This window comes from Xenopus tropicalis, chromosome 3, assembly GCF_000004195.4.
Source record: "Xenopus tropicalis strain Nigerian chromosome 3, UCB_Xtro_10.0, whole genome shotgun sequence".
Classification (NCBI taxonomy): domain Eukaryota; kingdom Metazoa; phylum Chordata; class Amphibia; order Anura; family Pipidae; genus Xenopus; species Xenopus tropicalis.
In genome coordinates, this window is record NC_030679.2 from 68,678,671 (window position 1) to 68,692,007 (window position 13,337).

General features: G+C 39.8%; 1 protein-coding gene across 1 annotated transcript; it reads left to right on the forward strand.

Annotated features, from left to right (window-relative positions):
• Positions 1 to 2,969: 2,969 nt before the first annotated feature.
• On the forward strand, positions 2,970 to 12,654 carry lsm8 (LSM8 homolog, U6 small nuclear RNA associated). Its single transcript, XM_002934957.5, has 4 exons — positions 2,970 to 3,126; positions 5,336 to 5,376; positions 6,556 to 6,683; positions 12,400 to 12,654. Exons 1-4 carry the CDS (start codon positions 3,096 to 3,098, stop codon positions 12,488 to 12,490), a joined length of 291 nt encoding a protein of 96 aa, XP_002935003.2. The 5' UTR covers positions 2,970 to 3,095; the 3' UTR covers positions 12,491 to 12,654.
• The last annotated feature ends 683 nt before the right edge of the window (positions 12,655 to 13,337 follow it).

Consider the following 13,337-nt stretch of genomic DNA (forward strand, 5'->3'; position numbering starts at 1 on the left):
GAGACAGACTGGAGACAGTGTGGGGGGCTCATCTTTCTTTGGCTCAGCTAGAAGTTAGGTAGTCCTTACATGAACAATAAACAGGTTAAACTGATGGACATATTTTTCACCCTCAAACTATGTAATTATGTGCCTATATGTAATATTCCTGGACTTGATTTTGTTGGACTTAGATGAGGAATCAGAGGACCATATTATAGATCTGTATGAAACTGAAGTTTATTACAGTGCAATAAAAGTATCATTTCAGAGAACCACACCATTCTACATCTTCAGTAAAATGTTCCAGAAATGTAGTGGTTGAACAAGTCTTGGAAACCTGCCAAGAGGGGCAGCCATCTCAAGACACATTCATTGGAATGCATGTGGAACACACCTACTTCATGTAAACACACATATGTTCCCAAAATCTTATACTGAATTTGAGAGAAAACACGGCAACATCTTTTTATTCTTCAAAACATTATTTTTTTTAACTTTTTTTACATGATTTACTTTAAAAACCTGTAATCTTCATAAATCAGTTTTTCATATTCAACATACAAAATTTTTTTTAAAAAATGGTTGATACATTTTTAATAAATACTGTGAAATATCTTGCTATTTATTTGAGTGAAGAAGCATCCATAATGCACAAGTAATTACATAAAGAGGTGGCGGTGAATTGACTGGTTTTGCTGTACAAGAAATTTATTATGCTAAATGAGGCTTTGTTTCAGCTATTATACTTTGTGATTCTGTTAAAATAAATAGAGGGGGGTGGGAAATCAGCTAGCCTAAGGTTCAACTGGATGGCCTTATTGTTCTCTTTGCCCCTCAGCCCAAATTTCGTAGCCTTCTCCTGTAAGTGGAGTAAACAGCATTACCAATTATTAGTTTCTCTTTTACTGTCATGCTGATATTTTAGATCTCCACCAGATGTCACCCTCAGACCACTAATTATTGAATTACAGGTATGGGACCTGTTATCCAGAATGCTTGGGATCTGGGGTTCTCCAGATAAGGGGTCTTCCTGTAATTTGGATCTCATAACTTAAGTCTACTGAAAAAATTATTTAAACAGTAATTAAACCGAATAGGATTGTTTTGCCTCCAATAAGGAAAATTATATCTTAGTTGGGATCAAATGCAAGGTACTGTTTTATTATTACAGAGTAAAAGGAAACCACTTTTAAAAATATGAATTATTTGATTACAATTCAATCTATGGGATATGGCCTTTCTGTAATTTGGAACTTTCTGGATAATGGTTTCCGGGTAAGGGGTCCAATACCTGTACTAACAAACTGCTTTCTCACATGAAATAATTATAAACATATAATGCATGTATTAAAAAATCTTTTTTAATACATCCTAACAACTCCTTACACAAATGGATGTACACATATAATATGTATATCTTATATATACACATGAAAGTTTGCCCAACATGGGATAAAATGTACCTGGGGTTTTCGAAATGTGCTAAACTCCAGTCTGTCAAAGCACCTCTCCCAGACGATCACTTTGGTTAAGCTGGTTAAAAATGGCCACTCGACTTAGAGAAAAACATCATTTCTACAGTGTACCTAACCCCTCGTGAGTCTGGGTCTCCTCTTAATGCACATAAAACATTAATTTTTTGTTGCTACCAGTCCATTAAGTAGGGAGACGTTATTACTGACACCCATTTATTTTAGGTGACTTTAAGGGTCATATCAACCACTAGGTGTGGCTAGTGTATATTAGCTAGTGTATATTAGCTGGCAGAGAAATGCCTAAAGCCACCTTAAATTATTGGGATGGAGTATAGGCAGTTTTGCCTGTTTACCTGCTCACTAAGGGGCTGATTTACTAATCCACGAATCCGAATGGGAAAAATTCAGATTGGAAAACGAACATTTTGCGACTTTTTCGTATTTTTTGCGATTTTTTTCGTCGCCGTTACAACTTTTTCGTAACCATTACGACTTGCGCGAATTGTCGCGACTTTTTCGTAGCCGTTACGATTTGCTCGTATATTGTCGCAACTTTTTTGTATTGAGCGCTCGTAAATGGCGGGCAAACCTTTCAGACTTTGCATGATTTTGGAAGCCTCCCATAGGACTCAATGGTACTCTACAGCTCCAACCTGGCCCAAGAAAAGTCATGATACTGAAGCTTGAATGAATCCGAAACTTTTGTACTCGGCGCGACGGCTCCGAAAAAGTTGCGATAATTTGCGCAAATCATAATGGTTACGAAAAAGTCGTGACAATTTACGAAAAAAATCGCAAAATACCGATCATTACGAAAAAAACACATTCGGAGCATTTGTGGATTAGTAAATGTGCCCCTAAAACTCAAGACAGCACAAGCAGTGCTATTAGCCTATGGAGGCACTATCAGTTCAGGCAGCTGAATCCTTCACCAGAGGAAAGGGAAGGGGGGGGGGGTGACATCACTCCAACTTGCAGTGCAGCAGTAAAAAAAGACAAGTATTTAGAGCAGGGCCACCTGGACTAGTAAGGAAATGGCTAGCCCCATGTGTTATTATTAATTATATAATAAACACGTATTCCCATGACAGTATTGCTTTAACCCATGGTTCAAAAACATAATTTCACTTCTAGCAATAGGTTTCTCTCTCCAAAATAAACCTGATTACTAGGGATGCACTGAATCCAGGATTCGGCCTTTTGAAAATGTAACCTCTCCGTAACCTAATCAGCATATGCTAATGAAGATTTAACCCTTCCATAACCTAATTAGCACCTGCTAATTCGGATTCAGTTAGGTATTCTACCAAACCCTTTACAATGGATTCGGCGCTGATTACATATGCGATCTTTACCACATCAGAAACGTTAGTTATCTAACATCATAACTGGAGTCAAAGCATTTTCCCATACAATATTCCCTCCTATTATCTTCCCAGCTCAGAAATACGCTATCATTAAGAAACCAACGCACACACACACGCACAAAATGAATGCAAACTTCAGATAACGCGCACTTGCTCCTTTCACTAAGGGGCGGGGCTTTGCTCAGTCGCCTAACAATGACGTAGAATTTCCTCGCTAGAGCCGTGGATTTCCTGCGCGTGTGTTTGTAGTTGCAGCGGATACGATTCCAATATGGCATCAGCTTTGGAGAATTATATCAACCGTATCCTTTGTTGGGGTTGTTGGCATAATATGCGGAGGGCTTGCACTGAGAACCTATGGTGTGCGACTTTTAACCCGACGGTCAGAATAAACATGCAGATTAGCAGTCTCCCCTGCTCTCTGAGCTCGGCTGCTACAACTCTCTGATACCGGGGTATTGTGGGAAATGTAGCCTAGCACGGCTTGGGGGCTATTGTTTGGAAAGCGACTTGTGCTAGAGAAATACAGTATGTGGGGGATGCATGTTACTTCATCATTCGTCTGAGGGTCCTAAGTAGCTTTAATTACAGTTTATCGTCCGGTTCCTGTATTCCCTGGGGGAACCCCGACTTACTTATCACAGGGCCAATGTTGACCTGGGCTGTAACCCCTAGCAACCAATTACCAGTTAGCGTCTGTTTTTTTATTTTTTAGCCAGCTGAAAGTATAACAGGTGGTATTCATTTTAAACCTCCCTTTTAAATGAATGCCTGTTAGTGCCCTTTCCCCCTGTAACTTACCTATAGTGTGAAATGCTCAAATCTAATGCGAGGGGATGATATTATACATGGAGTGAGGGGATGATATTATACATGGAGCACGGGTTTGCCTATGTTACATTTGCTTGGCTATATTATTCTATGTTAAATTAGAACTCTAGTAGGAAAACTGCTGTGGTCCAGAAGCACTGACATTCAGTAATATACAGTAATACACTATTGTGCGGCTAGTAGGAAAAGTATTTCATTTTTCAATAAAAAAAAGTGAGAATTTTTCAGTACATCAGTATAGCGTTTTATTACAGGTACGGGGCCTGTTAACCAGAATGTCCTGGACTTGGGGTTTTCCGGATAAGCGGTCTTTCTGTAATTTGGATCTCCTACCTTAAAGGAACAGTAACAGCATAAAATGAAAGTGTTTTAAAGTAATTGAAATATAACGCACTGTTGCCCTGCAATGGTAAAACTCGGGTGTTTGCTTCAGGAACACTACTATAGTTTATATAAATACACTGCTGTGTAGCCATGGGGGCAGCCATTCAAGCTGGAAAAAAGGAGAAAAGGCACAGGTTACATAGCAAATAACAGATAAGACACCATTGTATTCTACAGGGTTTATCTGTTAGCTGCTGTATAACCTGTGCCTTTTCTTCTTTTGAATGGCTGCCCCCATGGCTACACACCAGGGTTTATATAAACTCTAGTAATGTTTCTGAAGCAAACACACAATTTTTACCAATGCAGCGCAGCAGTACGTTATAGTTTAATTTCTTTAAAATATATACATTTTTTGGTGTTACTGTTCCTTTAAGTCTACTAAGAAATAATTTAAACATTAAATAAACCCAATAAGGTTGATTTGCATCCAATAAGGATTCATTCTATCTTAGTTGGGATCAAGTACAAGGTACTGTTTTATTATTACAGAGCAGCCATTTTTAAAAATCGGAATTATTTGATTAAAATGGCATCTATGGCAGATGACCTTCCTGTAATTCGGAACTTTCTGGATAACGGGTTTCCGGATAAGGGATCCCATACCTGTACTACAGGTTTATATAATGCATTAAAAGCAAAAGTGGAGAAAACATTTTGCATGATTATATACAACAGGGGATCTTAGAGCAATAAGCAATATTGGGTACCGGAAGTCAGAGGTATCATAAACTGAGGATTTGTGTACTGACTCCACAGCCCTGGGGGCTCTTAAGCTGAGTGATGTACCCCATTGGGCACTATACAGTATACTGACGATATGCAATAAATAGTAAATTAAAGGAGGGAGGCATCCTTCATTCTAAACCAAATTCTGGGTTACAAAGCTGACTCCCAGAGTAATATAAATTACATGTTAGAAGAGACGGGAATGTAAGCTGCACTTCTGGATACAAAATTGAATACATTAAAAATAATTTTTGCAAACTTCAAAATGCTTTTTCCAACATTATATTATGAGGTGTTGAAGTAGACTTTTTATTTTTTCAAGGATCCATGGTCCAAAAATTCGTAATATTAACTTCACTTGTGGCCCCTGTAGCCTGACTACCCTGTAATGTGTTTTATGCCATTGTCCAACCTTAGAGAAAATGTGAATATGTTGTAGTTAAGGGAATCGCACACATTACAGTAGATGATGCATTATAAAGAACTCGTTTCACTTTGAAAATGGTGCTCTATATTTTTTATGATAACGTTTTACAGATTAAAATAATTCCTTGACATAAGATTCAGGAACTGTAGCTGTAATTACATCAGATGGTAGAATGATTGTGGTAAGTATTTATTTACTTTACTTGCTTAATATTTGCTATTAGAATTACATTCATATATTTCCTCAGCATGTATCTGTAGGTGGAGCCAGGCCCAAGATCCTTTGGAGGAGAATAAGCAAATCTAATGAAGCAGTGCTTCTATCTGTACTGTGTTTTGTATCAAAGTGCTTGGCTAGGTACAGATGCTCATTTTTCACCTTCTGTTGACATTACACTTTGGTCCTGAAGTTCTGGTTGTGGCAAGTTCAACCTTTGCTATAGCTGCATTTTTAAGCACTACACAAAGTGAATGCATAGCCATATCTAGAAGGATTTAATGATCCTAAGGAGCTGCTTTTTTATTTTGCTTATGATGATGTCTTGTCTGGGGCTCAGTGAATCCTGATCTCTAACTCACACTTTATTTTCAGCTGAGTAAAATGTAACATTCACAAAGATCAGCTCCTTCAATACCATATGAAGGGGAGACTCTTCCTCTTTAGAAAAAATTCAAGTATTTGGAATATTGATCACAGGTGATGGAACAGCTAGAGTGTGAGAGTAATGAAAATATTTAGTCAGTATCAGTTGTGTTGTACTGATCTCTGGTAGGAAAGTAGGTGCTGAGGTCTTGAATATTGCTTTTGGTCAATGTTCCCGTCCTCACCTGTAGTCAGGAACTATGGATCCTAAATGAAAGAAAAGGGCCATGGGAGGCTACAATAAGGTCTATTCATAGGGTCTCTGTGGTAGTGTGCAGAGATGTGTGATCTATGATCTATGGGGTGCCTAACATGTTGGCTTTAACAGAGGTCATAGATGTTTGAGGTGATTTGTAGTAGTAACCTTATATTTTAAAGTATAAGTACTGGCATTCTTTATTGCAGAGAGGCTAGATAGAAATGAAATATTCTAATTTAAAAAACAAAAACACACTGACACTTCACACATTTCTCTCCCTGTCTTGTTCTAACTTTAAATCTAAATGGAAAGTGATTGAGAGTAGCATCCAGAGATGCCAAACAACCCTCTGGTGGGCATCATAGCAACTGGGGAGAAAGTAAGATATCAGTATAGAACAGATAACATAATGAAAATGTTGCAGAACAGGTAGTGGCAACTCTGTGGTTGTTGTTGCCTGGGCTACTTTTAAACATGCTTTTTATATTTTAAGAAATATTTATGACTTTTTTGTTTTAGGGTACACTGAAAGGTTTTGATCAAACCATAAACCTGATTTTGGATGAAAGCCATGAACGAGTATTCAGCTCATCCCAAGGAGTAGAGCAAGTAGTGCTTGGTCTTTACATTGTAAGAGGAGACAATGTGTAAGTATTCTGCAAAAATCTTACTGAATTTATGGGAAAAATAGCGCACTGATTTGAAACAGGCCCTAAGTCACTCTATTTGTGTTAAAATATGTATGGATCAGCCAAGCCAAGATCCCATTAAATTGGTTGCATAGAGATAAAATAATAGCCCCCTTTCTGGGTTTCCCCCAGAAAAAAACCAATTTGGAATATACTTAAATGACAAAATCAGTACCTTTTTCATAAAATAAACCGTCTTCTGAAGCCTAGTTCCCCTTTGTCTCCCCTTCCTCTCAAAGCTGCCTGCAGAAATCTGTCGACGGCTGCAGGCTGGAGTATTGTGAAAAGCGCTGCTCTGCATTCTGAACTGCAGGAAAGCAGCAATGCAGGGTTGTTTCTCTGTGTAATTCTTAAAGGAGAAGGAAAGGCTAATAAAGAGTTAATCAAGCTGCAGGCATACCTTCAGTTCTCTCAATAGTGCCCTTAAGTCTCCCCATATTTCTCCCATTCAGATGATCAGAAGCCAAACAGGAAGAAAAAATGCTGAGCTGTGTAAAGAAAGTTCCCATAATGCCTCACTCCTGCACCAAAAGCAAGACCCCTGTACATGCTCAGTTAGTAAGACTATGAGTCAGCTTCCTGCTGACTGGCTCAGATCCACATTCCTAAGGTAGTGAGTTCTTAGCATTCTTGAGGGGGGGGGAGCAGGAGAGGGCAGAGAGCAGGAGAGGGCAGAGAGCAGGAGAGGGCAGAGAGCAGGAGAGGGCAGAGAGCAGGAGAGGGCAGAGAGCAGGAGAGGGCAGAGAGCAGGAGAGGGCAGAGAGCAGGAGAGGGCAGAGAGCAGGAGAGGGCAGAGAGCAGAAAGCTGCGTGTCTCTGGCAGAGGAAAACAGACACTCGAAATCTTTTGACAGAGAACTCAGTGCAGCGTTTCTGTGAGTGCTTATGGCTGTATTTACATAGACCTTTCTGATAAAGCTTACTTAGTTTTTACCTTTCTTTCTCCTTTAATACATTTATGGGCTTCGTTATCTGAAAACCCATCATCAAGCCCTGAAGGTCATCTCCCATAGACCCCATTTTAAATATTTTAAAATTTTTAAAAACGATTTCCTTTTTTTCTGTAATAATCTTGTTCCTAGCGAAGATATATTTATATAATTAATTTCCTAAACTATTAGGTTTAAAGGGGGCCTGTCACCAACAGATAAAAAGCTGTATAATAAAAGTCCTATAAAAATTAAATATGAAACCCAAATTCTTTTTTTAATAAAGCCATACCTGTTAAAAATTCATTTAAATTCTGAGCTGTCTGTCATATATTTCCTGCTCTGTGGAGATCCAAATTATGGAAAGACCCCTTATCCAGAAAACCCTAGGTCCCCAAGCATTCTGAATAACAGGTCCGATATCTGTATATTAATGTTACTACTCTTGAAGTATGTGAGAATTTACATACAGAAGCCATAATAATGCATTTGTAAAGCCCTTTCTCTACTTTAGCACTAGAAAATTAGTGTTAAAAAATCACTTACATTAAACTGACATTTTTTCTTTTTTTTTTTTGCTCTTTTTTTCCTCTCATGCTTTTCAAGCATTAATTTCAAGGTCTCTTATCTAGAAAATTCCCTTTAGCCTTTCTCTTCCCTGTAATCTCCCATTTTCCCCAGCTCAGTTATGCTTTCCACCATCTTGATTTTACTGTTTTTTTTTTTTACTCTTTGCTCCCTGTTCCCACTGTCACTGCATATACATAGTGGGTGTTGTCTCCAAACTGATCAAGCCTGCAGTTTTGAGCCAACATCCTCCCAGTGTGGGCAGGGACAGGCGGAAACCATTCTCACTGCTAGTTTAGTTTTTATTATGCTTGATATATCTGTTGTGTTATTAATGCTTTTCCCAGTCTATGGTGTTCAGTTATATTCATATTCAGAAACTGCCCCCAAAAGCCCAACCAGAGTAACGGCAGGTAGTTTAAAATAGAAACATGTTTTCTAATAATTCTAGCAATGCTGCATTTTGAAAAATGCAGACTGAGTGAATATAATATATAAATGGTTGTAGGACATTCTGATTCTTGGCTTGGATGAGTTTTTGAACAAGCATATTATCCAAGGCTATTGTGACACTAAAATCTAGTTAGTATTGGTGTTGGTGTATATGGTTTATGTACGCAGGCCTGGATTTGTGGCGAGGCCATAAAGGCCCGGGCCTAGGGTGGCATAAATTTAGAGGCAGCGTGCTGCTCAGCCGGATTAAAATTTGCTCGCATACAGAGCACAGGGGATGGGGCGCGCAAAGAACTTCAGCGCGTCCTGTCCCCAGTGCGAGTGAAAAGGGGGTGCACGCAATCCAGGTGGGGAGAATGCTCAGGGGAGGCGGCAAATAGGGTGGCCTCAGGGCACTGTGTTTATGTGAGTGTATAGATAGGTCAGTATAGGTTTGTGTGTGCTGGGTTCACTTGGAAGGGTTGAACTTGGACTTTTTTGGATTTTTTTGGAATTTTTTATTACAACTTTACGGAAACTATACCCCCAAACACTGTAGGTCTCCCAAAAATTATATTGGTAAACAAGCTCATATGTTAAACCCTGTTTCATCTAAATAAAAATACACTCTTTAGTAGTATGTGCTATTGGGAATTCCTAAATAGAAAACTGTAATTTTTTAAGAATTAAAGGAAGCCCCCTGGGATCATAGGATTTACAGTTCACACAAACAAGCCAAGACACATACATGCTAGGCCCCATCAGCCAATTATTAGACACTTCTTCCTGTTACAGTTAGAGCTACATTATTTCTGGTCATGTGATCTCTGAGGGAGCACCCAGCCCATCACTAAATGGTGGATCCATAGTAGAAATTATGTAAAAGGGCAATGTCATGAACACGCCACTCTCAGGCACACCTGACACGGGGACGGGGAACTAAGGGGTTACACTTAGTCACCTTCCACACAGGTTAGACTAACATCAAGCACCCCCAAACACACCACTGCCACAAATAACTTCGCTGCCACCATATATCATTAACAGGCGATAGAAACCTAATACACAAATATATCAAACAAGCTTTCTTACTGCAGTTAGGGTTAGTTTTCCACTAATTCCACACTCCAGCAGTCACAGGGTTAATTTACAAACACACTCTCCTGCTGACAGTCCACTAGTTAATTACCGTATATACTCGAGTATAAGCCGAGTTTTTCAACACTAAAAATGTGCTGAAAAAGTAACCCTCGGCTTATACTCGGATATATACGGTATATGGACGACCTTACCATGCATGTAAATGCGTCGTGCGCACAACATGTACGGTGCAACGCTGCACCATTGAGGGGCGATTGTTCCGCACCCCCCCCTTGGGCAACTGTAGCTAGCCAGGCTGGGAGCAAGCTGTGCCGATGCGCACAGACCGGCTGTGTCTGTGCGGCGCGTCAGCACCCCCCCCCCCAATCCCCTGTGGGCGTCCGTACCTTGTGTGCTAGCAATAGCTGGGCAGGGAACAAGCTGTGCCGATGCGCTGCGGCTGTGTCTGTGCAGTGCGTCAGCACTTTCCTCCGTGGCCATCCGTACCCCATCCGTTCCCTTTGCAGTGCGGCGATGCTAGCCATAGCCGGGCAGGGAGCAAGCTCTGCCGATGCGCTGTTAGCGGCTGTGTTTGTGCGGCGCAGTACCGAGTGAGTGTCTGTGCTACGTGATCTGAGCCACACTAACTAAAAATAATCTTGGGCCTTCAGCCCATGCAAATCCCGGGAACCTCCTGCTGCTGGTGCTGGGGCAGCCAGGCAGTACTCATATGCCTCATTATGTGCGAGCCCAGAGACAGGCAGGGCTGCAGCCCACAGAGGGAGGAACAATTAACTGCCACAGCCTAAATAGCAGCTTTAGTACAACAAAAACAACTGCAAGGGGAAGCTATTACTGAAACACCCAGGTAAACAACTCTAGATATGATATGTAACAAAGGTAAAGTGGTTGCTTTCTTTCTAATCTGTTATCCTCTAGTCATGCAAAGCACACAGCAGGATGGCAAGTACTTCATAATTAGTATGGCAGCTTCCTTAGCCTTCCCAAACTTGCTTTTGTCTGCTGCTGTAGAATTTTTCTTTCCCTAAATTTGATATGTTATCTGATCTGATATGTTATTTGATTACTGAAACTTCGCTGTAGCTGCTGCATTTCCCACCCTAGGCTTATACTCGAGTCAATAAGTTTTTCCAGTTTTCTTAGGTAAAATTAGGTACCTCGGCTTATATTCGGATCGGCTTATACTCGAGTATATACGGTAGCTTCTACACAGAATTTGCCCCCCTACTCAACACACACACAGCCAAGCAGTTAATACATTTAGGCCTGAGCAGTTATACAAGGTAGGTGGAGATCGTTATAGAGCCAAAGGACAGAACTTATTAAATTTTATATTTAATATAACAAAGGTAAATAGTGCAAAAAAGTTTTTACAAAAAGAGACCTATACATACAAAACAGTAAATCGAATAAAAAAAAGTTATCTTTTGTGTCCTCCTGAGGTAAGAGTTTGGAACGTTGAGCCCATCCCCCAACATAAGTTAGGACCTCCAGAATGAGCTAAGGAATACCTGGGCATGTGTGCTTTTTATGTGCTGCTGGGCCCCTCCCTCATTACCGCATGCATGAGGAAGGAGGGCCCAGGAACTGGTCACATGACCCCCCGCCCGTTTACAAAGTTCACGCCCCCATCCAATGAGAAAGGGGAGGGCGGGTCACCATTTGGTAACTGGCTGTTCTGGTGACATTTCTTTTCCAGCTAGCCTCAAATACTTATGGGGTCTGTGGGGAGCTCTAGCTACAAGCTAATGACTGGGCGCCATGATTTTTATCTTTAGTAAAAGATATGTATTTTATGGGCCTAAAGAAATATTAGCTAAGAATCTGCTAAGAAGAGACAGACCCCCCCCCCACTTGTAGCACAGGTATGATAATTTGGTTACCCTTGTTGATTCATTCTGGCTCTTTACACCTAACCAGACAGTGCGACTTCAGTGTCAGTTACTGCTCCAACATGACAGGCAATGTTTACTGATATATATTTATATTCCAGTTTCGTAGGATTCTTTAATAGGTCACTTAGCATAATATAAAGTATCTGTTGGTTAAAGGAAAAAGAAAGGTGTAAAAACTAAGTAAGCTTTATCAGAAAGATCTATGTAAATACAGCCATAAGCACTCACAGAAACGCTGCACTGAATTCTCTGAAAAAAGATTTCTTGTGTCTGTAATTCCTGTGCCAGAGACACCCTGCTCCCCCCTCCCTCAAGAATGCTAAGAACTCATCCCCCCCTTAGGAATGTGGATCTGAGCCAATCAGCAGGAAGCTGACTCATAGTCTAACTAACTGAGCATGTTCAGTTTGGTCTGCATGTCTGTGCAGGAGTGAGGCATTATTTCTTCCTGTTTGGCTTCAGATCTTCTGAACAGGTGAAATATGGGGAGACTTAAGGGCACTATTGAGACAACTGAAGGTATGCCTGCAGCTTGAGATTAACTCTTTATTAGCCTTTCCTTCTGCTTTAAGTATTCATTCTGGGGGTATAGTTTTCCTGCAACTATGTAATTTCCTAGTGTAACTGATCCTGTGGCATAAGAGCCATGTTTTTTTTATGGTACATTTAGAAAAAAATGTCATCCACATTCTAGTATTCTGCTGAATTTTATATTGTGCCATAGCTCTAACTTTTTATATCTCACCCACAGGGCAGTCATTGGAGAAATAGATGAAGAGACAGACTCTGCACTGGATTTGGGAAACATTCGAGCAGAACCACTAAACTCAGTAGTGAATTGAAAAACTTCAAAGAAATTGTGTAAATCTTGGACTGTATATGGTTTATTGAATACAATATTTTTTACAAGCTAAGGAATTAAGAAACATTGTACTTGAGCTGTTTACATGTTATTTTAAATGTGTCCTTCTCTATTATGTACATTAAAATCTTTCTACATTTTAAATCTGTTTTTTTACAGCAAATCTTTAATGACACTTTCTTCTGCACTGACTGTAATCCACTCTACCTCAACCCCATGTATTTACAGACATCTATTGTTCAGTACTGGGAGACCATACTTTTAACCCCTTCCCTGTTGTAATATTTTAACTGTTTAATGTTGAGCCTGTTTGAGCTCTGTAATTGCTATTGCCCTTAAGGGATCACTCCAGCTTTGCAGCTGGATACCTCAAACAGCTTATTGATGTTGGAAATATATTTTAGACCAGGAAAATTAATCAACTCTCGGCATGCGTGAGTTAGGTACAGAAAGTCCAATACAACATCTAAAATTGTTAGCAATAAAGCTTAATAAACAGCTACTGAACAGTAGTGAATGTTTAATAACCGAGCTCCAACATCTCAGAATAGTCCTTCCCCATGTGGGAATTAACAATTCAGACAATTACTTTCCATTTTAGTGCAGAAATAGTTAATAAACATTTAGTAAAAACGACTGATCCCTGTTAAATTGTCCCTAAGATAAAGCTTTATATTACTTAGTGTTAGTGAGACTCCCTGTGTCAATCAGAGCTCTACATTCAATCCTATAATATAACTATAAAGAGTGGAAATTCTTTAAATCTGTCAACCAGAATAGGAGTGTGTAGGTAGTGGGCAGAGGAATGTCGCAATGCCAATAAAAAG